Source organism: Sclerotinia sclerotiorum, genomic scaffold, assembly GCF_000146945.2.
Source record: "Sclerotinia sclerotiorum 1980 UF-70 scaffold_6 genomic scaffold, whole genome shotgun sequence".
Classification (NCBI taxonomy): Eukaryota; Fungi; Ascomycota; class Leotiomycetes; order Helotiales; family Sclerotiniaceae; genus Sclerotinia; species Sclerotinia sclerotiorum.
Window position 1 is genome coordinate 1512660 of NW_001820830.1, and position 26006 is coordinate 1538665.

Genomic DNA, 26006 nt, shown 5'->3' on the forward strand with positions numbered 1-26006 from the left:
AACGCGGGAAATTTATCCCGGGAGTATGACAGGTGTCGCGAACAATAGTCCACTACCATTTCTTTATGATATTCCATGATTATGTGCTTGCTGGTGCGGTGATGTACTGCAGACCGCGTTTGATCTTTATTGACGAAGACATAGGGACTTTTGATCATGTCGGTTCTCTTAACTCCTTGCGGTTCATGTATTTGATCTTTAATCTTCTCGTAACGGAACGCACGTTGATAAATGGGTGCTCGTGAGCGCAGTCCATCGGCAGATGCGTGGTCGTGTAAACATTGCCAGTAAATCTGCATACGACCATAATACAGGGTCCTGGCTGACAAAATCTCCTCTTGGAATGTCCAGCCTCTATCTGCAAGTGGTCCGTTTTGTAATAGACGATTCAATTGTTCACGGTTATTGTCTCGGAGTACAGCGTCGATGTGATCGTCTGGTGGACTATTTTTGCTTAGCTTCAAACTGATGCTTATACCTGTGAGATCATAGTCTTCAAATTTATTGAGGATCCCATCGGTAGAATTAGATGCGGCGGCTGCCGCGATGGTTAACGTCGCACCTCGATATACATTTCCCATGTGTTTAGATTCTATCTCCCAGTCCTCGGTTGAGTCTTGCATGATACACAAACAATCAATCCACAGAAACTGGAATCCCAGTTTCCGAGTGATGAGAATGGCATCTCGAAAATTAGGCGGTAATTTCTCTAATTCAATTCTCTTGTTGAAGGCCCTTGGAAGTCTTTTTATTTAGTTGGGAGCGATAACTGATTTTACCGCCCCAACAATGGCTCAGTGCGATGTACTTGCCTTTCATACTATGTGTTTTCACCAGATGTGGTTCATTGGTGTCGGAACCAACATGTATCACTCTTGTGGGCAGTGGCCTATCTTCTATCACCGGACATTCGTAATGTGTTGAACTGCAAGCGTGTATCCAATCTCGAGCAATCTCGAAGTTTGTTTCTGATCCCAGATTAGGATCGAGGACAAAATGACCAATTTCTATGCCATCAACAGACTTGACTTGCCCTATCATATCATATCCATAAGTCAGTGATAGTTTTTCAGATGGATACAAGAATGAAATAATTAACTACCTCGACGCTTCTGCAATGAAAAGTTCACAATCAACCTCTCTCTCCCCTGGCTCCCCCTCATATAAAACGACAATCTATCAAAAGGAATCTTCCCCTCCGACTCTTCAAATACCGCCCATCTTCTCCCCTCCCCCTCAATTTCCACATCCAAACCCATTCCCGACCCATCTTCCTCCATCTCTAACATCTCAGCCTTATACGTCTTGCTCGCACTTCCATCCAACAACACATTCTCATCTAACGCACGCACCAACACTTTACACAGCTCGCAGCCGGCTGCGGCAGCCGCAGCAAGATCATCGTATTTCGAATGATGGTCCCAGCGACGCGGTATAGCATCATGATGGTGACCCCGAGTTTCCCAATTGGCTTTCGCCAAAACAATAAGATCCGTCACATTAATAACCGCGCATAAAGCACAAAGCATTCCGAAGCGGCCTCAAAATCAACACAACGCGAAACAAAAATATCAAAAAACTCGCTCTAGGCAGGGACCAGTATCATAACGAATTCTCCACTCGCGGTCCGTACCGCTGCGTTGATAGATACATATACATATTAGAAGCATGACCCATGCATCCATACTGGGTGGTAGGCATGGGTCTCTGCATGATGTGTATGTATGAGCATATATGGCCCGGCTCATAGCCTCATTTATTTGCAATGGCGCTAGCGTATCATGCGGAAAACCAAGATTGTCTTTGAATTCATTGGAACTTCGTGGGAGGAAAAACACAGGGGGGCTTGTATACCCATGGTCATGTATTTATTTCTCAGCAACTTCTATAACTCCAAATGGAAATGTAATACGCTGGAAAGTATTTCAATCCAATAACCATAACTTATCACCCCTACATCTATCCATGCTATCTCCATCCCTAACATCAAATCAAGTCAAAATCAAATCAAAACCAAACCAAAGACACAAATAAGCGCTTAGCTATAGCACCCCTCCAATCGTCTCACCACAATGTGGAACTCTCTCTGCTCATCTAATTCGCTACCACCAAATTCTAACAACCCACCTAGCAACACAACACAGCACACCATTGCATGATCTTAAACAATTTTTTCCTGTCCTGCCTATTCCTACTACTACCCTACTGTAAGCCCTTACGAGCTATCTACCCAACTAAACCCTACACGCGACGAATTGTCAATTTAACCTGCCGATAACCGCTTTCCCGCTTTCTAGTGTCTGATTTTTTTCATTCTGTATTTCGTGTCTATGATGTTACGACGGCTTCTGGCCTCGTATCATATGACCACGTACGAAGTCATGTGATCCCTTCGATCCCTTCACCGAAGGGATCGAAGGGATCGAAGGGACCGAAGGAACGATAGGCATGAAGGTCTATATAATCAAGATGGATTTCCTTTGTATAGAGCTTCGTGCTCAAGATCAATCATTTAGTATACTCTACTATTAGTTACGAATTGCATTATTGTCATTACTTTAAGTCCCTGCTTGACGCCTAGTTATAAACCACTTCGAGAGCCTAGAGCACTTCCACGTGATCTAGACGGCAAACCTCGTAACACATAAATCTCTACAAATACATCCTCAATAATATTATTCTCTCAAAAGAGAGAAAAAAAACTTAATATCTCTCTACATCTCCATCTTCTCTCCCTTCCTCTCTCCCTTCCCCCTCTCCTCCCTCCTAGCCAACCACCACTCTACGACTAAAAAATTACATCCTACATCCTGCAACCTACAATCATACGACTTCAAACTTTCTAAAAGTCTAGGAGTATACTCAGTACAGATTAGATTCTCTCTCTCTCTCTCTCTCTCTCTCGCAACGAGCAAAAACACCAACACAATCTCATAATCTCAAATCTCACAATATTAAATTCTCAACTCTAACCATTTGATCATTTGACTTTACTTTCACTCTGAATACCTACCTAGAGAGAGAACGAGAGATAGAGAGAGAGAGGTATATAAGTTTCAATTCTGAATAGTAGTTAGTTAATTAATTAGTTGATTAATTATAAACTCATTGTAATATAAGATTACTAGTTGTGGCTATCTAATTTAGCTACAGACAGGTATAGATACAGACACGTACCGGTATAAGTAGGTAGTTCCAATTCCAAAGGTAGGAAAAGGTATGAAGGAAGGAAAAAGAATTAGGTTATGAATCCGAGCATGTATCTATCTATCTACCGGCGCAGCCAGCCAAAAAAAAAAAAAGAGCAAAACAAAAAAGCCTAAAGCTTAAAGCTTATTACACAATAAGGGTATCTATGTCAACGCCGCTTAACCATGTTTCTATCAATCTTCCGCCTTCCACCTTTCAACTCCCATCTTCCATCTTCCATCTTCAAACTTTTCAATCTCAAACTCCCCATTCCACCTAATTAAATCCAATCTATAAACTCCCCCCTTGCACCCATCCCCCTCCAATCCCATCCCATCCCATCACCCAAAATAATCAACCCCCTCACCACAACCAAACCCCCCAAACCAGCACCCCCACCATAGCCCCCCAACTCCCCAACCTAACCTTGTCCCGCAAACTCTCACCCGCCAAACTCTTCACCGCCATCTCACTAATATACGTCTCATTCATCGCCAACTCTGTAATATCCTTCGTAACCTTCCCCGTACTAGCAATTTTCCTCATCTCATCCCCCAACACCTTGAGAATATTCGTACTTCTTCCTTCAGGACAAAAGACGATTTCCCAACCACCACCCGTGGGAATGATGAATGTAGAAGTTTGATCATCGAAAGGATATCCGTATGCATCTGGACAAATTTTATTTGCGGCGTTGGCAAATTCATTGCGAGGACATAGATTAGGTTCATCGTAAGCACCGGTGCAGCAATCTGATGCGCGGTTATTTTTGGCGCAGGCCGAGAAACAGGGATCGAATGTTGGTCGTTGGATATTGTCGTCTGGGTAAGGGTAAACGCCATCACCTGGTTTGGTGGGTGGTGTTTTTTGAAGATTCCATGGACACCAACTCATAGCTGCTGTGTTGTCCACGGTATCCTCCAAAGGAATAGGATAGGTAGAGTTTGAGGAGTTACCATTTGTACCTGTGCTTGCTATGGGTGCGAGATAACCGGTTGAAGCAATACAAGCAGCATTTACAAGGTTTGGTGGAATGGCCTGAAGTACAGGATTGTCACCAGGAATATAGACGATTCCCAAAGGGATGTTATAGCCGTCTACTAGAGAGATATCATAAAAAGTTTGTTCACCTCCATTCCCTGCTAGATCAAACTCCGCTAGAGTGACAGGAGTTTCGCCCTATAACAGTCAGTAATCATTCATTTCTATTATCAAAGTAAAAACTCACAGTAATAGCACAGTCCAATAAACCGCCACAATCACCAGTAGTACAAGCAGCACCAGAACCATCATTTCCAGCAGCATTACTAGCTCCATTTCCTCCAACAGCGAAACTACAATTGGTGCGTCCCCAGACTCTTCCTTGCCAATCTGCACTGACGGTCAAAGATTTACTCTCTCCCGTTTGAAGGGCGAAACCTCCTACTCCAGCACCAGTTCCTGCTTGAGTACCGATTCCAGGCCATATTGTCTCAGGACACATATTGCTAACCACTAATGGTATTCCTCCATCTCTCTTTTTAGGAGGTCCTTTTCGAACAGGTCTATTAGGATCCCAATTTGGTTTCCAGGTAGCTCTATTTCGATAGTATGTATGAGCCTCAGCAATAGGAAGCATAGCAAGACAGAGACTAGCAGCTAGAAGCTTTCGTGATATCGAAGAGGATTTTCGTGATCGATGAGATTTTGAACTCATTTTGTCTTGTGATCTCTCGCCCGTCATTTGGAATGTGTGTTCGATTGGTGATATTGTCACTTTATGAATTCGTAACTCGTATTCAAGTTCGCAAAGTTGTGTTTCAACAAAGTTCGTAGGAAGAAATTAAAGTATCAAAACAAACAGGAATAAGCCAAAGAAAGGTAAAGTTAGGATAAAAACAAGAATCTCTGACGGCCACGTTTTATTCCTTGGTACCGTGGAAAAGATGTTTGGATGGAGTGGTTGATATAGGATAATCTTCCCCAACCTGATATGAATTGATATGATTAGTTGGTCCAGAACCTCCCAAACAAATCTCTTCAATACCAATCACTCAATCCCCTCCAAACCAAGATCAAACCTCCCAAGTCCAAATCAGAGTCCCAATAATAGAGAAAAGCCGACGACCAGTCAAATAGATGATCCCTGCTCAAAAGTCCCCTTGAGGTAAAACAAAGAAGTGGATCGACCTTAAAACCCTTTGATGTTTTTTTTTTAGAAAACCGTTCAATTCGATGCACTAATACCGATATTGAGCGTCAAAACTTTTTCCCTCTACCAAACCTATATCCTAGGTATTGTATCCTGGGTATTGTATCCTGGGTATTGTATCCTGGGTATTGTATCCTGGGTATTGTATCCTGGGTATTGTATCCTAGATGTTATATCCCAGTTCCTCAATCCCACCACCTTCACCAAAAGCAAAATGACGTATTCCCTACGAAAAACCACAAAAAACCACAAACCACCACAAAAAACCCAATCCAGCTAATCGTCCACCCAATCCAATCCAATCCAATCCAATGTTATAAAAATATAGAACGGATGAGAAGCGTAGTGTAGCGTAGCGTAAAATGTCGTAAACTCCTCGTCCGCAACAAGTAACAACTTACAAAGCAACAGGGATATAAATCTTGATTTTTGCCCTTTCCTTTCAAATCTTTATCCCTATCACTCTGTATCTCAACTATCCTCTCCTACCCTCTCCTCTCCTAACCCAATAAAATACCCAATTTCTATTTCTATTTCTATTTCCCGCCAAAAACCCCAGAGCCCTCCCTCTCCCTAAGCCCTACGAACCAATACCGTCCGTCAGTCAATCAGTCAGCCAGTGGGCTTCCCTTCTAGCGATCGCTAACGCAGCGGTTATGACAGCGGGCTGGAGAGCGAGTAAGCTTGCGAGTTTGCGAGCCTGTGAGTCTGTGGGCTTAGTGTTTGAGTCTGTGCAATAAAGTCCGTGAGCAAGCGAATCGCAAATTCGCAAATCGTAGATCATGAACCGTGAACTATCAATCAATCAATCAGGACCGTTAATTCAAGCTTCAGCTCCAGCTCCAGCTCGCTCAGTAACAACAAAACGAATGTAAAGTTGAATACCTAGTAGGTAGGTAGGTAAATAAGCGCCGACCAAGTAAGCGCTCTCAGTATCAATATCAAACAGAGTACCAGCCAGTATCAGTATCAAAGCACCAGCACCAGCTAGTATCAAAATAAAAAATAAAAATACCACCTAGGAAGAAAAGAATAAAAGAGCGTTGTTAAAGAGCGTGAATGAACGAACGGACGAATGAATGAATGAATTATACAAATGAATGAATATATGAACCAAAAAAAAACAAAAACAAAAGTCATGTATATACCTAAGTACCTAGGTAGTAAAAATATCCTTCCTTTCCCGGGTCTGTTCTGTATATAAAAACTCAAACCTCAAGGTAGGTACTAATTGAATTGAATTGAATTAGATGAGATTTTACAATTACAATTACAATTAGTATTGAAAACCTAAAACTTAAAAATCTAAAGCTAAACTTAATGATTAATACTCAATGATTAAGATCTACCTACCCACCTAGATACTAAGAGAAGGAAACGGGTGCTGCCGAAACAAGAACAAGAACAAGAACAAGACAAGACAAGACAAGGAAAGGGCGAGTATAGTAGAGCGCAGTAGAGTAAATAGTTACAGGGAAATCCTAGATAGATATCTATATATCATATACACATACAAACATCACAAAATCCCATCTTCAAATCTCAATCTATTTTTTTTAATTTTTTTTATAAAAAAAATCATTCCATTTTCACCAACTACAAACCCAAAAAATGAGCAAATAGGTATCAACTCTCTAAACTATGGATCCATTCATTCATTTCCTATTCATTTAGGGATGTAAAAAGATTATCCATCCTATCATCCATATACTGGAAAAAGAAAAAGGTACCTGATCTGATCCAAACGATCCCATTTTTCTTCCATCCATCACGCTAATCACATCACCGGTTTTGAATCTGATCACTCCCCATCAATCCATCAACCCAATTCTTCCTCGCTCAATCATCTCCTCGTCCGTCATGAAAATCATTGCAGAAAGGCTTCCCGCTGTCAAATCTTAAAGAGTTCCCCTTCACTCCAGCGCCGCGCATCTCAAATTGTAATGCCACTGTAAGTACTCTGATATCTGAAGAACGCTAAAGTACTAAAAGTAAAAATTTGTCAAATCCAATGTGTATTAATTTTTATGCTTGCTGAAGAACGATTATCTGAATCTGGATGTGCAACGACCCATGACTTCTCCCTGGCAAACGAGTTCGGCATTGAATTCGGATCCATCAAGTGTGAGGTAGATATCAAAGTACACTCGGTAGAAGGTGCCTTGAGGGGTATCCATTCTTTCAAAATCCTTTTCAAGATTCTTGCGAGAAAGATCAGATGTGAGAGTACGACTTCCCTTGACCCTAAATATAGGTGGTGACGGTGAGGCCATGTAAGATCCGAGGACAAATTAACTTACGTGGATCCTTGGTATATTCGGCGCAAACATCATCATCACAAGCGTACAAAATATCCTCATACATCAAAGTGGCTCCGGGTGCCACTTGTCTGAAGAATGACACTTTGACTGGCTCACCGATCTTAACTCTTTGTCCTTTCTGTACAAATATTTGTCGAGTAAACTTGCATCGATCCTTACCATCTAAGGATGGAACACGGTAGGCTTCTGGATGGTGTCCCTCTTTAAAAGGTTGAAGAGTTGCCATGAGGTAGTGACGACGAGCTACACGGGATGTAACGACTCTTTCAGTGATACCAGCAGTAACAGCACCCTTAACAATAGCAGCCACGGAATCCATAGGACGAACAACCTTGGCCTGGAACTGAGGTGGTACGTGAAGTTTGATTTGTTGGAAAAGATATTCCGATGCACCAAAACCTCCAACAACCAAGACGTTCTGAAGTGTTCGGTTTTGTGCCTGGATGGCTATGATTTGGTTCCTAACCAATTCCAAAATTCGGTTGACAACTGGCTCGAAACATTGTAGAATTTCTTCATTAGTGAATGTCATATATCCTTCTTCAATTCCTGCTTCGGGGAACTCTGCTTCAATGCCGACATCGACCGCCCATTTCTGATTGTTATTTCTGAAATCCGCCTTGATTCTGTTCTCGAAGTCCATGATACATTTTGCGTAAACTCTCCCGGCTGTCTTTGAACCCTCTGGTAATTTCATCTTTCGGATCTTGTTTCGTAAAATATTGCTAAAGTTTCGATTCAATGCCGTAGACCCACAGGAATCACCAGAACCTGCTGTACACTCGGATACTGTGAATGGGGACTCTTCTTCGACCTCATATGCAATTAAATCGACAGTTCCACCGCCGCAATCGACAATGAGTACAGCATCATGAATCTTGAGGTTCAATAGACCGGCCTTTGAGCAAAATAGTGCAGCAGCTTCGGGTTCCGTAACCAAAGTCAATCGATTGTCGTTCTCGTCCCTCAAGAATCCAGCCTGGATGGCGGCCGCTCTGGTCGCAGCCTTCCCAGCATCATTCCAAATAGCAGGAACTGTCAGGTAGTATCGGATATTTCTTTCTTCTCGATTGAAAACCTCTCCCAAAGTCTTTTGTAATTGGTTTCGCATAGCTTGTCTGAGTTTGAATAGGTAATCCGCTGCAACATCGATCTCTGACTTTCCTGGTGGAAGGGGAGGAAGGTTGATAGGATCGATATATGTGTTTCCGGAAAGCATCAATTGAAGTTTGAACCATTCTACCTTTTGAACACCTGGTTTTGGATACCCAGTCGGTGCCAAGGCATCTGCGATATCGGGACCCCATCCAACAACCTTTTGGTATTGATCGTAATAAAGGACGGTGGGAATCTGAAGATGTTAGCAGATGTTATTGTCAAGAGCCGATGTCATATCTCACCTTTTGTTTTGTATATGAACCTGCTCCAGGCCATTCGGTAATGATGTCCTCTTTCGCCTCGGTGTTGGTCGCAAAAGCAAAGGCTACACCAGAGAAAGTTGTACCCTGCGAATCATGAATTAGTTCTGTGAAGCTCGAGATATTTCATGATATACTCACAAAATCTATTCCCACGATGAGTTGCGCCTTGCTTTTGCCAGCGCCTTCAACTTCCACCGGATTAGTCCTGCCTCCATACTGCGGACCCGCACCGCCTTGTATCGGTGCCCCTCCAGCATATTGAGGAGGATGATTATACTGTGGTGGCCCAGCTGGAGGAGGAGGTCCTCCCATAACTCCCTGTTGTGGAGGGTAGCCGCCGGTAGCTGCAGTATTAATCGGTGGCGGTCCGCCCATCATCTGTGCTGGAGGGGTTCGTGGTGTACCTTGAGCCATCGGAGACGTTGTACGCCCGACGGGTGTATATTGATTAGAGTAGCTCGGCGGTCTTACGCCAGCACCCCCAGGATGATTCATAGGTAAACTTGCTGTAGAGGAAGAAGCCGTCTGTGTGGGAGGAGTAGGTTGTCCGGGTAATTGCGCGAGTTGTGGTGAGGATGTAGTAGAAGTGGGGTTTGGCGGGATGGCAGTTGAGATATTGTTTGCACTTGATTTACGTTTGGAACCGAACCCAAGGCTTTTTAAGCGGGCGTTCATAGAACTCATAAGGTCTACGAAGGGTGGTATTTTTAAATCTTCTCGAAGAAGTAAAAACGGGGAAAGCAAAGGACGAAGGAGGAGGGATGGTATCGCACTGTATCGATGGAAGGATGGATATCCAGTCGCCGATGTCAGCCAACCTATTGACTTGTCGCTAGCTTCCTAGCGACCTTGGGGGCTGAGCAGATGGAGGTTCTTTGACCTGGTCGGAAGGATTTCTCGTCCAAAGTGTACGGATGACATGAATCTGCAGGAACAGGATATAAAAAATTAGTCCTATGAAGCAAATTGTAACACTGGATGATTATTGAGGACTAATAATTATTAAGTGGGTGGAGTTAATTTTTATCCGTGATAATAAAATGGATCTTTGGTAGGTTAGATAAGATGTGAACAACGAAGTTTTGATTGAAAGTATAGAAATAGAGTATTGGGGGTATAAAGTGTAAGGTAAGGGAAACGGGAAGGGAGAGGAACGAAGGTAGGTAAGGCAAGGCAAGGTAAGGTAAGGTTGGGTATGGTTGGTATGATTGTGTTGTAACTTGAGTTGTTGGTTGTTGGTTGACGGATTAGATGGAATTCGAAGGTTTTAATGGGCTCTTGGTTGATTTGATGGGTGGTGGGTGATGTGGTGGGTGATGGGGTAGTGGGTAGTGGGTAGTGAATGTTCCGCTGAATGGTATGCTGACAGCATCAAAAAGTTAACTGGTGAACTAAGGTTTTATGCGGGTTCAGGCTCGCTTTGTTCTTATAGTGACTTGATAGGAGGAACGATAAGGAAGGCAGGCAGGCAGGCAGGCAGGTAAAGGAATGAATTCATTGCCTGTCTCGCAATTGTGTTAGAGACTCCATGGAAAAGATAAAAGCAACAAGAAGGAGAAAAGGGGGCAGCCACATAAAACAGTCGGTCAGTCCGAATTTATAATATTCTTATTTATTCCAAAATGAAAGGATTCATACTCAAAAGCCTTTTAAGAAATATTTCACAGATGCTGGACTGATGGATTGATGGATTGATTTTCCTATTGTGGGTGCAGCAGAAGATGTACGGTGTACAGTATTACCTTTTCTGCCTTTTCTGAAGCAGGAAGAATTAAGATCTTAACAAAATGAGGGGTTCCTTTTCCGTCCAACAGCCAATGCAATCAATATCTACACCGTGGCTTTGTGGAGGAAATAAAATATAGGTAAAATACTCAGCCTCAAAGAAACCTAATGAAATATCTCTCTGGCCATGTATCATTAGTAATTACCTGCCTACCTACTTAAGCACATGGAGGCACAGCCTTAAATCCACCACCAGTCCTGCCTTTACAAAAAAGTTAATATTGGGCAGAGCAGGTTGGGCTCTTGTTGATCATTCAGAAAGTCTGCCTTGAGAAGATTGATTCCAAGACTTCATTCAATCCCCTTCTCACCGTCAAGAAAGGTCAAATTGTAGGAGAAGAGCATTTGAAGATACATGCAAGTGCAAGTACAAGTAAAACTTTTCGAAACCTTCAACCTTTCTTACCATTTTCGGATTTTCCATTTTGGCCCTTGCAGCTTTGATACGATACATTGTAACCAAGTTTACGAGACCATCGAGAACCAAGGTGTTGGTTTTCTGCCCCCGATATATCCTTTACCTCGTAATATTCAGAATGATTGGTTGTATCTGGAAATATCAAACCTTCAGATGATTGATTACCTATCCACAACGAAAGAGTTTTGAAGCATCAAGGGCCATTTTGAGAAAATTGCGCATATCCCCCGACCTAGAAACTCACCATGGAATCTTTCTAATGCGTTACAAATCTTACATGTACTGTGCATCGAGTCTACTATTGGCGATCATACGAATCACCATTGTGTGCAAGAACTACAAACAATCACCAGCGAGCATATGAAGTGGAATCATGAACACGTGAGATAAGCACTAAACAGAGGTACGAGTTGGGAAGAGGATAATGGCAGGTGAAGTTAATCTAATTTTTATATTGAACTCTGACACCGAATGGTAATTTCAATTACCTATCAAAAACACCGAATCTTGTGCATGGGGTTAATCATGCAAGACTTCCCTCATTGTCGGTATCGTATGGGATCACTTGGAGCGTCCTATCAAAGCGGCCTTCGGAAATTGGCAATGGGAGCGGCACAGTATTTCTTAACCGGGAGGGTTTTGCAGGAGACGTTTCGGCAAACCTTGTCCGTCAAGATTCGAAGTTATTCTGCAGTAAAGCAATGCAAGTCATAGCTGACTGACAGAATCAAGTTCAGTACATTTTGGAGCCATTGTAACGTAGTAAAATACCACATCAGACACAGACACGGAACGGAAAGAAATATATTCCATCCGTAACTTCAGTGAGGGTAGAGAACCCATACAATACTCTAATGCGATATCTAGGTTACACACGGCAACAATACAATCCCAATAATCTGTAACCTCACTAACGTCTAATATTTCTTTGCTGATGACTTACATCTTGCCCCTGACGTGCTGACTGCTTGCTGTCGATTTTAGAAGCCATGATCAGCACATATTTTGATGTAACACGAACTGCGGGATGATTCAATAGAAGTTTAATAAAGTTCGTGTCTCCAGGTAGAGATCAGAACCGATCTATGGTGACACGGTAAGCAAGAGTGTCAATGGAGTTTTTGCAACTGTTCTTAAGATACTGATATCAATAGTACTAGATGTCTTTGGTCCAACAAGATTGATGTACTTGGAAGACTATAAAGAAACACAGAGCATGAGTGATAACCATCTTCTAGCCAGATCATTAAAGCTTTTGATATCCTTCATAGCAAACACTCTTATCACAAGATACTATGTTATGTATTGATGAAATACACTACATCATGTTTCCTATGCATTTCCGGGACTCACAAATGAATTGATAGGCGCGACGGGAGTTCATACATATAAGTCTGAGCTCTGATGTTTTGACCAGGTGTGAATGGAGGCACGTCCTCAACAAGTTTCCCCATCTTTGATAACTTGATTGCATTGTGCATCCCCAGCAAAAGTTTATTAATACATAATTAGTTTTCCACTCTCAACCCCAATATGAATAATACTATTCTTCTCAGATGTATGTAGAAATTATTGAAATATATTTCTGTATATACACTCTCCTTTCATCTAAACGTGGTTGTTGATGTTCACGTACACGTTACAACACAGCCGAAGCTTGAGAGGTCACCCTCGTACCCGACAGTTGTGTTAATCGGACGGCCAAATCTAATAGGAATCCTGATCATTTAGACGAAAATCAAAGCAAAAGTCAGAACTTATACACTGGGGATAGTAAAGACAGTTACACTTTCAAGAAAATATCCTGTATCCCGACAACGGTAATGAAGGGGTCGATACGAAAGTCTGGAACTTCTCCGATATCAACAAGTTGTCCAAAACGAAGAAACCAAAACACGGAAAACCACTTCCCCTGCGTTAATCAGCCTTCCTCATTCGATCCTTAGCATTTTTTGTCCCCATTCTTAAAGTCCCGACTGCATATTACGACGTCACGATACTTATATACAATTGAACGACTTTTCAATATTTTTTTTCTTCTCCATGACCGGATAAGGAGAGTCAGTATCGTCAGTATCTTGAATTCCAAAGCAAGATTCTATTCTCCGCAAAATCTGGGAGACTCCATCCATCCCTTCGTCTCACTAAAGCAAGGAAGGACATTCGATTGTTTCGCATCCACATCCACCACCTCCACCATTATTTGGGGCTCCAGACGAGAAGGAATAAGAGAACAAAGCTTTGATTACGAGATATTTATTATACCAGAATTGTCCTCCAGGCTATTATACGGAGTTTTCTTTCAGTTCGACAGATAGCTAGCTATCTGTACATTATCGAGATCTGGCTACCGACCATACGATAACGCGATAAAATTAATACATCAGTCTACATATCAGTCTGTATTCCAATTTATATAGCCATCTATATATAGCCATCCTCATTCATACTCATTACCAATACCATACCAATACCAACATCGATTCTACGACACTTGATACATCGAATGAATGGTCTCTCAGCTCGATTATGTTCGATATTACACGAATTTACCATTAACCATTCATAGACTGAGACTCTGACGTTCACCCCCGTTGGATTCCGAGCTAATCCTTTGAGGCTATTTTACGGAGTTACAAGCAACTGCATCATCATTTTCTTCCAGTTGCATTTTTCCCTTTTCTTCCTTTGTTCCTTGGAGGAAGAGAGGTTCGAATTAAAGTAGCACCGCATAGACGGCCCTTTTTTGAAGGGAGACTAAGATACGTTGACCAATCAGAACAGAGGATTCTTTGGGAATAAGTGGGTCATCTTGGGTCCCCTCCAACTCCAAACTCTGCCCCTCCAAGTTTCCCGCGCTTTGTCTTGTGCTACGAGGCTTTTCTCATAGAAAGAGAATTGCCCCGCCTCCCGCCAAGTTGGCCATAAACTCACCCATCCTAATCAAAATTACGTCCTCAATTGGAAAGGGCGACCCGCCCGCCAACTACAATTCTAAAAAGAAGAAGTTTCCTTCAATTTCCGAATGGTATTATTCTCTTCATGCTCCTTCTTCTTCCTCTCCTACCACTCCCACTTCGAACTTTCCTTCAACACTACCAACACAGTCACAATCAACGTACCCAACGATAAGCTTTAACGAATCCAAATCTTTTAAATCTCATAAGGTATCGAAATCGGATCAAATCAGCCTCGTGCATTTAGCCTCTGTTACTTTTGTAGTTGTTGTCTTGGTAAATTAACCACAAGCTCCCAATGTCATGTTGGTTATTACTAATTTATTATATATATAGATTGTTCAATTCTTATTCACTGATACCCCTCCTCTTTATTCAAGACCACCCCGTCCATATTCACCAACATCATATTCTCCTCGAGCCAACTTCTTAGATCAAGGCACTTGCGAATCTCCACATCCATTTCCTACAGAAGCTCCAATATCAAGACCACACAAAATGTCTTTGTTAGCAGAATCAAAGCGCGTTGCCGCAGAGTTTGAGTACTCAGATGAGGATGTGCGAAGAGGTGTTGCGGAATTCATCGCGGAGATGAGTATGTGTGTCTGCCAACCAACTTATGACATGGAACTAATATTTCCATAGATGAGGGATTGGAAAAGAATGCAACAAACATGAGTCAAATTCCTACATATGTTACTGGAGTTCCTAATGGCACAGAAAAGGTTGGAAAAGAAGACCCGCATTTTTTCTTTCAAGAGCTGATGAATCATAGGGACTTTACCTGGCGGTTGATCTTGGAGGAACCAACTTTAGAGTTTGCTCGATTCAGTTGCACGGAGATACCACATTCAGTCTCACACAATCAAAGGTTGCGATACCAAGGGAGTTGATGTTGGCAAAGACCGCATCGGACCTCTTTTCGTTTTTGGCAAAACAAATCGAACTTTTCCTCAAAACCCATCACGAGGACCATTTCGCGGCCCACATTAGACGTCGTAATACCGTTAGTACACCGGAAGGGTTCAGGGATGAGCACATCTTCAGACTTGGTTTCACATTCAGTTTCCCAGTTCATCAAATCGGTATCAATAGAGGAACTTTGATTAGATGGACAAAAGGTTTCGATATTGCCGATGCGGTTGGACAAGATGTATGTGAATTGTTACAAAAGGAGATTGATAAATTACATCTGCCTGTGAAGGTCGCTGCTCTTGTAAACGATACCGTGGGAACCTTGATGGCAAGAGCATACACCTCTCCTGGAAAGGCACAAACCGTACTTGGAGCCATCTTCGGTACTGGTACCAATGGCGCCTATGTCGAAAAACTCGAAAAGTTGACCAAGCCCATGGAAGGAGATTTTGACAAGACAACTGGTGAAATGGTTGTCAACACAGAATGGGGCTCATTTGATAATGGTCTTAAGGTATTGCCAAATACCATTTATGACCAAATCCTTGATAAGGATAGTGTCAACCCTGGTATTCAGATGTTTGAAAAGAGAGTTTCCGGTATGTTCTTGGGTGAAATTCTCAGAACCACTCTCATTGAAATGATGAAGAGCCCGATCAGCACTCTTTTCAAGGATAAGTCGTCGGCAGATAACGATTATAGGTCGACTACTAACATCGATGAAAATGGTGCTCTCTTCAAACAGTGGGCTGTCGACAGCTCCATTCTCTCAATTGCTGAAGCTGACAACAGCATTGGTCTGCGCGCCCTTCGCCAAGAACTTGAGAAGTCACTTGGTGTCTCAGCTGCCTCGTTAGAAGATGCTCAAACTGTCAAAGAAATTGCGCACGCTATTGGTAAACGTGCAGCTCGTTTAGCTGCCGTCGCAATTGGAGCTGTTGTCCTTCACACTGGCCGTCTTGATAACATATCGGATGCAAACAAACCTAAATCAACAACCTCTATCGTTCAGGATGTTCAGGATTTAAAGCTTGCCGACGCAGCATCAGCTACCGCTAGTAAGCTAGCAGATACAGCAGGCTTGAAAATCAACGAGGAAGATATTATCGATATTGGTGTAGATGGATCTCTTGTAGAATTCTACCCAGGTTTCGAAGAATATATGAGAGAGGCTTTGAGAGCTATGGATGGTATTGGAGCTGCTGGTGAGAGAAGGATCAGAATTGGTATTGCTAAGGATGGATCTGGAGTTGGTGCCGCATTAATTGCTCTTGTGGCGGCAGGAATGGAGAAGCAACAAGATTATATTGGAGATTTGAGAAGTAAGTATGGTGCTATTGCCGAATAGGCGGCAATTGGGGAATAATGGCTGTATGACTTGGTATGAGATGAATGATGAATGAATGGCTCGTTGTCTAGGTATAAGAAGAAGTGAAGTGGAAACTTGATGGATAGATGGATTGGTTCGGCGGATTTTGGTTGCATAACATTTTGGGCATGCGTTGCTGCCAGGTGGCTATCTTTTTTTATTACAAATATCTTCTTACGAAATGGAAATGGAATATGAAATTTTTTTGAAACTTAATTATTGTTCCTATTTTGAGATTCCTGTTGTGAAGTAGATATAAATGAGAATACTCGAGTAGTTAATAATTAGCTCATCTTAATATCTAATCTCGAAGAAAATGTTTTGATAGGGAGTTTTCTGAGTAGAGGATAATTTGAGGTTAATAAGTATGATAGTGAATTGAGTGAGTAAGTCATGAGTCTTAAATAAAGTAGGTAGGTAGTTTGTGAAGAGGTAATTTGGGATAGGTAGCCCAAGGAAAGGAAAGGAAAAGATATTTGTAGGCTTTGAGGAGTTGGGAGTTGAGTTGGCAGTTGGGAATATATTGAGGGATGTATTGAGGAATGGATGAAGGTGAAGGGTTTGTATGGTGGTGGTGGTGGTAGGGAGAGAGTGAGGGGAGTGAGAGATGGTAGGGTAGGGTGGATTTGGATGGATTTTTTGGTGGCTTTGTTTTGGGGAAGGGGGAGAGAAGGGGAGAGAGGAAGGGAGGGAGTGAGAGGGGGGGTTGGTAGTGTATTTATTGTATTTATTGGGTGTTTCTTTTTTTTGGGGGGGGGGTCGGGGGTCGGTTCTGTGATAGTGATGGTGATGGTGGAGGTATGATTTGACTTGATTTACTTATGTATTTATTTATTTATAGATTTTTTGTGAATATTTAATTCAGTAATTAAGTATTTATACCTATATCCAATTTATATATTTACATATAATAAATAATTCACCATTAACCCCAATGATTAACCATCTCTGCATTCTCTGCATTCCCCAAATCCTCCGCATTCCCACCTGACCTCGTCACAAAAAACCGCTGACTTCGAATCCCCTCTCGATTTACCACAGAAGTTTGCGCATCCGAAGCAGGAGTACTACGTACATCCTGCTGCGCATAATGCACGTGTAATCCTCCTATATTCTTCGTACATGGCTCCTCCCATTCTTCGTACATGGCTCCTCCCATTCTTCACGTGCTTCTTCCCAGGTTTCTTGAGTTGAGTGGGTTTCTGGGGTGGGTTTTATTTTTCTTATTGTCTTTTCTTTTTCCTTTTCATTTTTTTTCTCGGCCAGTTTTGGCTTCGTGTGTTGGTTTTTATTACCACTATTCCTATTTCTTCTGTTGTTACTTCTGGAAAAGAAAATTAGGGTTACGAGAATACATAGTGTGAGGAGCCATGTTATCCATATTGAATGGAGGAGTAGTGTGTAGAGGGTGCCGATTTTGGTGTAGTGTTTGGTTGGGGTGGGTGTGGATGGAGTTGAGGTTGAGGTTGAGGTTGCAGATGGGGCTGGAGATGGGGATGAGGATGAGGAGTTCGTGGTGGTGATTCTTCGTGAGAGATAGGTGAGCGAGGTTAGACAGATGGCGGGGATTAGGTAGATGGTTGTTTGGAACTGTGTTGGGAAGAGGGGGGGGTTAGTTTTTGTTCAGTTTAGTTTAGTTTTGTGTTTGGGGGCTAGGGCTAGGGGCACCGAGGGGGTGAAAGAGGAGGGGAGGAAAGGAGGAAAAGGGATGAGATGGGATAGGTTGGTTGTGTAATTATACATACCCCGAAGAAATACATTAATTTCCCATAAAGACTTTTTCCCGTTCGGAGAAACGAACGAATAAATAGGTACGTAAGTAGAATTTGTATATGAATTCCAATATAACAGAAAGAGAAAGCAGCAGCTGTTAAACTGTGGAAAAGATGGAGATCGCTATCTGAGGCGTGGATCTTGGTTGCGGAGACGACATAGCCGATTGCTAGATTGGGGGGTTGAGAAGTTAGTTTTGTTTTTTGCTTTTCTGCTTTTGTGTTTATTGCATAGGCAGGTAGATGTGATGGATAAAATATATAATTTAAAATAAGAAGAGGAAAGAAAAGAAAAGAGAAAAGAGAAAGGAATTGGAGATAATAAAATAAAATAAATAACAATAAAATAAAATAAAATAAAATACAAAAAATAAAAAATAAAAATCTCACGATTAAAATCCAAATGACACCCCTCCCCATTCGGCGCATACACATCCCTATCTAACCCACTATTTCCATTCTCGCCCCCAGAAACACAATATTGAAACATGTAAATCTTATATGTGATATCCGACCCCACGATATCGAGTAGAGAACTATTGGGTCCGGGAAATTGGTAGAAGAGCGATATGAGGATGAGGATTAGGGTTAGGAGAGAGGTGCTGGTGGTGAGGTAGAGACTGTGTTTGTAGGTTTTGTTAGGGGGTGTGTCTTGGGTGGGGGAGTGGGAGTGGGAGTGAGATGGGAGATTGGAGTGGATTTTGCGTAGGGTGGGTAGCATTTTGTTTTGGGGCGGGGTGGAATATTGGTTGGGGTTTGGAGGTGGTTTGTGTTTTGTGTTTTGTTAACATCTGGTGGAATATAAATGGTAGATGGTAAAGTGGTAGTATAGAAAGGGTATGAAGTGAGAACTTTATCAAGGGTTTTCAAAGATAATAGGAATATGGATTCTAAATTATGATTCATAAAATAGTATGACTTGTTTCTAAATTGTATCTGACTCCTTCGAGTCGAGTCATCTTAAAGAGGAGTCAAACTAGAGTCAGACAAGAAAATAATAGTTATCAATGAATTGTATTTAGCAAATATCTGACTCCAAAAGTTGTCCCAGATCTAAGAGTCGAAAAACAGACCAAGAAGGAAAAAAAGAATCACAATGTCACAAATAAATCATTTAAACCTTTCCCCCCCTAAGTCGTTTTCTCTCTTCATCTTTCCCTGTTCTCTCTTTCCTTTTTTGGACTGACTCTCAAGTTGCTTGCGATAAATTCACTACTATTCAGAAGCTAGTATGGACTAACCATAATACTATCCATGATGAGGCATTTCCAACTCATCACTATTGCTACCAGAGCCGAACTAGGCGCCTTCAGCAGGAGTACCACAAACTTTTGTATCTTCATTAGGGGTTCTTTGCAACGGCTTCGAAAACCCGGGCTTCGAGAGCAGGTGTTCCTATCGAGGGTATCGCCGCTTGATGCATTTTGTTGTTGATAAGATGAGGACGTTGAAAAGAAGGATAATTCAGAAGAGTTGCGCGATGAGGAGGTAGAAAAATCCGGGTGTGGTGGTTGTGGTTAAAGTGGGTTTGGAGAGATTGATCAGTTGGTCACAGTAGGGTTTGAGGTAAGTGTTGGTGTAGTGACTAGTTGCCACCTTTCTGTTGGCATGTGTAAATAGTTGACCCCCTGCATCATCTCCCATCTTTATGTTGTCCGACTTGACTGAATTGACTGAAGGGGATATAATTATCAAATCACAATACAATGAGTTTAAAGCTCATTCAAGTCATCATGGACCTTACTCATGATTGACCGAGACTATGATATGTGAACTGCTGAGGTCCCTGTGATCATGCAATTTAATGGAGATATTGATAATGAGAATCGTCCAAATAAGGAAAGAGGAAGAAGTCACCTACATCGAGTTCTTATAGCTAATTAAGAGAAAAATCATGATATCCTTAAGGATAACCATTGGGGTGGTAGAATGAGCACATCGCCACGCGAATACCCCTCGAGTCATATTCTAGTAAAATTCAAATGTGCAGTGAAAAGCCAGACAACGAGAGTGTATCGAGCCCTGACAGGTGTTTGGCTAGAAGTCAGACAATCGCAGCTCCATTATGAAATTCATGTATTAAAATTTTCAGACAAAATGAAATAACAATTCTACAGCACCAGACTTGGAAGAACTGCAGGCAGTAGATCAAGTTCTACCACGACAACCACAAAAGAGCACCTTCAAGTGATCCACATCAAGGTCTCATCCTCTTTCATCCAAATACCCTTCCAGCTAAGAGCAAGAAAAATACATAAAGTGAAACAACTGATTATTGTAGTCAGACAGCTTAGAGCCAAGATTCCAGTTCCCCTTACCACCGATATTTTGTCTGATAATGCGCTAGCGATAATTGCCTCCGTAACTTATGAAGGTATTTGAGCCATAAAGACTATCCCAATTATGAGTAATATAGAGGTAATCTAATTATCAACATAGGTTAGATGTAACAACGACGGAAAGGGGGAATTAGGAACCTTACAAGGTTGCAAGCAAATAAAGCCGTGCAACTATCTCTAATACTTGGTAACTTGAATACAAAGATGATAAATGATGAGGCAGAAATAGATACGAGCGATATAAGGAACGAGGCCATGAGACGATTTCTCCCTGTCCCCAACGTCGTCTTAATCGAGTCTTGCATTTCTGGATATAAAGACCAAAGTTTAATATCTATGGAGAGCTGTCAAAATCTTACTCCTCGTGGGCCTCGATCGAAATGAGGTAGATGGCTTTTCTGCTAGACATACCTGAAGCCTACAAAAAGCATAAAACGTTGCCCTTGGTGGATACAGAGGGGCCATCAACGTGGCTGCAGGTTTTGGTGACGTATAACTCTATATAACCATGGGTAGATGTGGAATTTGTTTCGCCGCTCTGAATAACATCTTCTAATTTGAGAACCGAGAGGCCAGACAGTCCCAAAAATATGAATATGGCGAGGAAAGATGGCACGATGAGAAAGTAAAGGACCAGGCCAGAAACCCTCAATTTATGGCGGTACGAATGTAAGTGCTGTTGCATACTTTTATCGGTTGTTTGCTGATCGTAGTGTATTTGAAGATATGAGATTTGAAATGTAATAGAATGATTTACCAGAAGCCTTTGAAATAACGAAGAAAGGAAGGGCTGCTGATGAAATATTAGCAGAGGTATGTATACCTCTGATAGCATTGATAAGTGATTCATCGCTCCCGGTGTACGGAGTTACTCATACGAAAATAAGACTGATACTGATGGCTGTAAATGCGGGTGTCACGAGCTTTCGATGACTGTCCGTAAAAGCATAAACCGCCAAGAACATTACATGAGTATATTGTGTGACTGTGACATAAATTGGACCTTATATTCAATGTCTGGAAATAAGTAGAAAAGCAAAATCCCCTGATTTGTCAATACTGTCACACACTTAAAAATAGAATACCAAAATATATCTACCCATAATTAAAGAGTGAACTGGGGTTCGCCTATCGAAATAACTTCAACAGTTTTCAAGCAATCTCGAAAATATGAAAAAGAAAATTCTGACAATAGATTGGCCAAGCGCGACTTATTGGTGCCACCTTAATAAGACCACAAGATCTTGCAAAGGCTTAAAAAAAGTGAGCTAAGCGATATTCAACAGTATAAATTGATCGCTTCACGCATTTACTCAACAGGGTAGAGTCTACCACGAATATAAACTTGGGTTATGACCAAAAGTATTTGTGATGACCGAGTTCCCACGGGTCGAAAGTGCATCATCATATGCAAGCTTTCTATCAATCTCCCTAGCCCATGGTGATATGACAGCAATCACAATTGGGTGGTGATGAGTTTCTTTTACTAATAACAGGAGGAGAAAGTGGTCTTTACTGCAGAGATCGAATTCGTTACAATCTCAGCCTCCTAAACTAGGGTCAATTTGTGCTCATTCTTCACTAAGAGAATGGCGAATACATATAATCTCGTCTTAAATTAATGTTTGTACAATTATCCACTTAGCAATGGACTTAATTCATGCCATCTTGTCTCGGCTAACTCCAGAATGTGCTTCATCTCGTCCCTTCCAACTGTTGTGCCGCCAACTTTCGACAACCCCATTATTTTTGGTTTGCCTGCTTCACAGTCAACGACCATAGTGATAGACTCATCGCATAATCCTTCTTCAAATGTGTCCGGATCCGCCAAGACCCAATATTTCTTATCCTTTCCGCGCTTTTGCTCTTTTGCCTTGAATACCAAACATGTGACAGCAACTGGCAGTCCTCTCAAATTAAGTCTCTTGGATAAAGATATCTCATCATCACAAAGTATCATCTCTCGATCTACGTCCCAATGTGCCTTTGGTAATCTCACATTCCTCAAAGCGGATACAACAGCGGCCCAAGCAGCATCAAATGGGTTTCCATCAAGCGAAATGAACAAAATGTCGATGTATAAAGTCCAAAATGCCTTAACTTCGGGCTCAACGCTCTCTGGTTCTTCTTCATCTTCCATTCTATCCTGTTCGTTCAGATCTGGTGGCTGATACCAAATTCTCAAGTCCTCATCATCTACCATGCGCGAACTGTGTAATAATGAATATATCCTCGTGCTTAAACTTTGCGCCAATGTAGTCGGTGGCTGACCAGGTAAAAATGCAGGCGAACATCCTGTAGCTAGCTCAATGTTTGGAACCAGTAAATCCAATTCTTTTGCTTCATTGTACCCCGGTCGCGACGAGGGAGCGGTCGTAGACTTGTCGACTCTGTAGGTTCCAACATTGCTGGCAAGAAGAATTTCACCTCGGACTCCACAGACGACGGCGGTATCTCCTATACGTACGACCGCGCTACCCTCAGCATGAGTGAGTGAGCCGGTATTGATGTGTGGGCCACGAAATTGAGTTGGCGATCGGCCATTTGCGCGTTTAGATGAATTAGTTGGAGAGCTTGGTTGGAGATGTGCGAGGAGATATGGATGAGGAGAGAGCTTCGCAAAAGTTTCCCGAGGAAACGAGAGTGTGGGTTGAGCTGTAGATGTCATTGTTGAAGGGTTTTATTATTTACCTGCTCGTATTGAAGATCACGAGGCGGAACCTTGAGTTTATCAGTTGAATGTCATCGGCTGAACTTGTTTTTCTTTTTGGAGCTAACAATGCTAGTTGCGGGTGTAGCTGTATGATATTAGCCAATTAAAAGACAGCTGAGGACAAGGCTGAAAAATCTTCCATGCTCACCTCGGACCACCAGAGAAATTCACGTCAACGCAGTACCGAGTGCCTTGGGCGCAGTGTGACACTCGCCCCTTACCTTGCCATTCATAATTTTATTCATTCACAGGGTCAATTCAAGCTGGCTACATACCTCATACTCGGTCGACAGAGAAGCCCTTGTTGAATTCGTGCCTGCAGGCTGCAACACATAAAGGGTGTGCATTTGTCTCAATTATCCCCACTTGAGCAGCGCAGACCAAGCTTGGAAGTTGGTGGAGGTGAAATGGAGAGTCGAGGACTGAGCGCGGGCTGGAAGTTCTGATGGGTCTACAGAGTTATTGAAATTCTGTTTGCAGACGTGCTCCGCAATCTTAGCAGAGCACAATCAAACTTTCTCTCAATCACAAAGTTTGTCTCATGGCTTCTGAATTTTGATAGAGAGCCGACTGTCATTGAACTGCCGGTCAACCAGTCCGGAGATATTACTGATAAGCGCTTTCCATCCTCGTTCAAGGTAATTGATGGGGGGAAGGGAGAATATTCCATTTCAAGATATAGCATTTGAACTATAGGCAATTTATCGGAGCAACTGGCTATATCGAGCCAATGTCAAATAGCCCATGGATATGTAAGTCTATTCTTTCGGGATTCGAGTACCACACGCGCATATTGCCCCAAATTGGAAAGCCATTGTTATCGTCTTCGTAATAACGAAACTGTGACGAGGTGGAGAAGCTTTTAATTAATCGTGAGAGGTTCCAACATGTTGTACATCAACTTGCTCCAATGGCCCTAATGTCGGGATCTCATCAATGATCATTGTTTAATCTTACGAGTCGTTTGGAGATGATAATTGGGCAACGGCAATGTTACTTACGATCAGGAAATCGAATTTATCCTGTAGATGGTTGTACGACCTACCAAGCCGGGGATATTGCAACTTACAGGGCCCCTTTCAGCAGCTAAAATATAAGCGAGGCAATCAACGTGCGTGTGTTAGCGCCCCTCTGCGCTGCAACCTTCAAAACATCCATCACAGACAATGATTGGTTGATACCACCAGAGAAATTATCACAAATTTGCAAAATTGCACAATCACGTTTTTTATTGTCTCATTGGAGAAAGCCATCCTTGAAGTTTGACTGGCCAATTCCTTTCGGGCCATAGGAAAAATCTTGATCTTGACTTTGTTCAACAACGCCATTCAACATGTACCCTCGGCCATGCATGCGTATCACACTCCTCGCAACGAGATGGTGCTGCAAGATTCTTCCCCTTTCCTTTCTGTTGGGCATGAAGCAAAATTGCAACCGTCATATTGAATAACACGGACTGCCGAAGAACGTGAGGGAGTTGAAATGTCCTCATGTGAGTATCGTTGTTATTAATCTTGAGTCATCTACGCACGCCCGCCCTCCACACTCTTCAGTCTGTATATCATTTGCTAGGCGGGAGCCACTTACATGGTAGTCGATAACGGAAACCGCGGCATCTTCCTTGACCAAGACAGGGCACATCCGCTTCGGGGTCCAAATCTTCGACTCGCCGCTATCATCCTAGAAGTGGCGCGACCAATACCATTGTAGAACAAACCACATTTTTTGCCAACGAGACAATAACATACCGAGTAAACACTACGTTCTGTGAAGTTCACCTTGCCACCCATCATACTAGAGTATAAGGGAAAGTCGAGTTTCTCGCCTTGAATCTACTAACCCCTTGTCTTTTTGGACGCCTTTCGGTTCCGGGTTTGTGCATACCTCGAGGTGATCGGATGCAATAAATCAGTGGTTGCAGGTGACGAAGTGACGGATTTAATCCACCTGCAGGAACATTGTGGATCTTGGCGTACTAATCATCGGCCATTCCCCACACCGATATTCTTGTGATATATCAGACTTTATCCAGAGAAGCTGTTGCCGTATAGACTTGTCGTGCCTCGCTTTGGTCGATTTCCCTTAAAATATCCTATCATCATTATCGCTCGCTCAAGTCTCTTGTGTCGACTGAGGGATCCGGAATCCCCCTACATCCTACAGACTCACCATCCTTACGACACGAGTAACTAGATGCCGCTACAATTTTCGAGACCCGATGTTCATCATATATACTAGAGTCATCCTACTGGGACCTTCACCACTTTGAATTCGATCCGGCATCCTTTGGATATACTCTGCTCGCCAAGTACAAGTCGACACATATCGAACTCGGACTCGATTTTGGTCAGATAAAACTTCCATCTTGGACATCGAATATCTTTGGAGATTTGATCCGCCTCCGAGTCCATGATGGTTGATCTAACGTCACAGGAAACATCTGTTGTGGGGGTTGCGTCTCAGACCGTTAAGGATTTTGCAAAACGGATAAATATCCCACTCACGGCCACTAGCCCTCCTGGCCTGGTCGCAGCTAATACTCTGGATCCATGGAAGAAAGCAGGGAAATATGCATTGGCATGGACTTACTTTCCGCTGATTTTAGTTTGCCTAGTC

The 26006-nt window shown here is 42.4% G+C and overlaps 12 protein-coding genes across 12 annotated transcripts; 2 read left to right on the plus strand and 10 right to left on the minus strand.

The window, feature by feature from the left end:
* Positions 1-714: 714 nt before the first annotated feature.
* On the minus strand, positions 715-1529 carry SS1G_05402 (hypothetical protein; the record flags this gene model as incomplete). The annotated part of the gene is made up of 2 exons (XM_001593924.1): positions 715-1034; positions 1103-1529. 2 exons carry the CDS (start codon positions 1527-1529, stop codon positions 715-717), a joined length of 747 nt encoding a protein of 248 aa, XP_001593974.1.
* A 1185-nt stretch (positions 1530-2714) lies between these two features.
* On the minus strand, positions 2715-4912 carry SS1G_05403 (hypothetical protein; the record flags this gene model as incomplete). The annotated part of the gene is made up of 4 exons (XM_001593925.1): positions 2715-2850; positions 3014-3062; positions 3636-4368; positions 4418-4912. The coding sequence occupies 4 exons, from the start codon at positions 4910-4912 to the stop codon at positions 2715-2717; spliced, it is 1413 nt and encodes a 470-aa protein (XP_001593975.1).
* A 2513-nt stretch (positions 4913-7425) lies between these two features.
* On the minus strand, positions 7426-9536 carry SS1G_05404 (conserved hypothetical protein; the record flags this gene model as incomplete). Its single annotated transcript, XM_001593926.1, has 4 exons — positions 7426-7624; positions 7728-9052; positions 9102-9206; positions 9261-9536. The coding sequence occupies 4 exons, from the start codon at positions 9534-9536 to the stop codon at positions 7426-7428; spliced, it is 1905 nt and encodes a 634-aa protein (XP_001593976.1).
* A 1529-nt stretch (positions 9537-11065) lies between these two features.
* SS1G_05405 (predicted protein) lies at positions 11066-11331 on the minus strand (the record flags this gene model as incomplete). Its single annotated transcript, XM_001593927.1, has 2 exons — positions 11066-11105; positions 11279-11331. 2 exons carry the CDS (start codon positions 11329-11331, stop codon positions 11066-11068), a joined length of 93 nt encoding a protein of 30 aa, XP_001593977.1.
* A 1077-nt stretch (positions 11332-12408) lies between these two features.
* Positions 12409-12779, minus strand: SS1G_05406 (predicted protein; the record flags this gene model as incomplete). Its single annotated transcript, XM_001593928.1, has 2 exons — positions 12409-12466; positions 12679-12779. The coding sequence occupies 2 exons, from the start codon at positions 12777-12779 to the stop codon at positions 12409-12411; spliced, it is 159 nt and encodes a 52-aa protein (XP_001593978.1).
* A 2001-nt stretch (positions 12780-14780) lies between these two features.
* Positions 14781-16545, plus strand: SS1G_05407 (hypothetical protein; the record flags this gene model as incomplete). Its single annotated transcript, XM_001593929.1, has 3 exons — positions 14781-14877; positions 14928-15007; positions 15058-16545. The coding sequence occupies 3 exons, from the start codon at positions 14781-14783 to the stop codon at positions 16543-16545; spliced, it is 1665 nt and encodes a 554-aa protein (XP_001593979.1).
* Positions 16546-17491: 946 nt separating this feature from the next.
* On the minus strand, positions 17492-17725 carry SS1G_05408 (predicted protein; the record flags this gene model as incomplete). Its single annotated transcript, XM_001593930.1, has 1 exon — positions 17492-17725. One exon carries the CDS (start codon positions 17723-17725, stop codon positions 17492-17494), a length of 234 nt encoding a protein of 77 aa, XP_001593980.1.
* A 409-nt stretch (positions 17726-18134) lies between these two features.
* On the minus strand, positions 18135-19059 carry SS1G_05409 (predicted protein; the record flags this gene model as incomplete). The annotated part of the gene is made up of 3 exons (XM_001593931.1): positions 18135-18156; positions 18382-18508; positions 18729-19059. 3 exons carry the CDS (start codon positions 19057-19059, stop codon positions 18135-18137), a joined length of 480 nt encoding a protein of 159 aa, XP_001593981.1.
* A 1261-nt stretch (positions 19060-20320) lies between these two features.
* On the plus strand, positions 20321-21522 carry SS1G_05410 (predicted protein; the record flags this gene model as incomplete). Its single annotated transcript, XM_001593932.1, has 4 exons — positions 20321-20369; positions 20620-20699; positions 21258-21346; positions 21486-21522. The coding sequence occupies 4 exons, from the start codon at positions 20321-20323 to the stop codon at positions 21520-21522; spliced, it is 255 nt and encodes an 84-aa protein (XP_001593982.1).
* A 788-nt stretch (positions 21523-22310) lies between these two features.
* Positions 22311-23345, minus strand: SS1G_05411 (hypothetical protein; the record flags this gene model as incomplete). Its single annotated transcript, XM_001593933.1, has 1 exon — positions 22311-23345. One exon carries the CDS (start codon positions 23343-23345, stop codon positions 22311-22313), a length of 1035 nt encoding a protein of 344 aa, XP_001593983.1.
* Positions 23346-24705: 1360 nt separating this feature from the next.
* Positions 24706-24831, minus strand: SS1G_05412 (predicted protein; the record flags this gene model as incomplete). The annotated part of the gene is made up of 1 exon (XM_001593934.1): positions 24706-24831. The coding sequence occupies one exon, from the start codon at positions 24829-24831 to the stop codon at positions 24706-24708; it is 126 nt and encodes a 41-aa protein (XP_001593984.1).
* Positions 24832-25630: 799 nt separating this feature from the next.
* On the minus strand, positions 25631-25801 carry SS1G_05413 (predicted protein; the record flags this gene model as incomplete). The annotated part of the gene is made up of 1 exon (XM_001593935.1): positions 25631-25801. The coding sequence occupies one exon, from the start codon at positions 25799-25801 to the stop codon at positions 25631-25633; it is 171 nt and encodes a 56-aa protein (XP_001593985.1).
* Between the last annotated feature and the right edge of the window lie 205 nt (positions 25802-26006).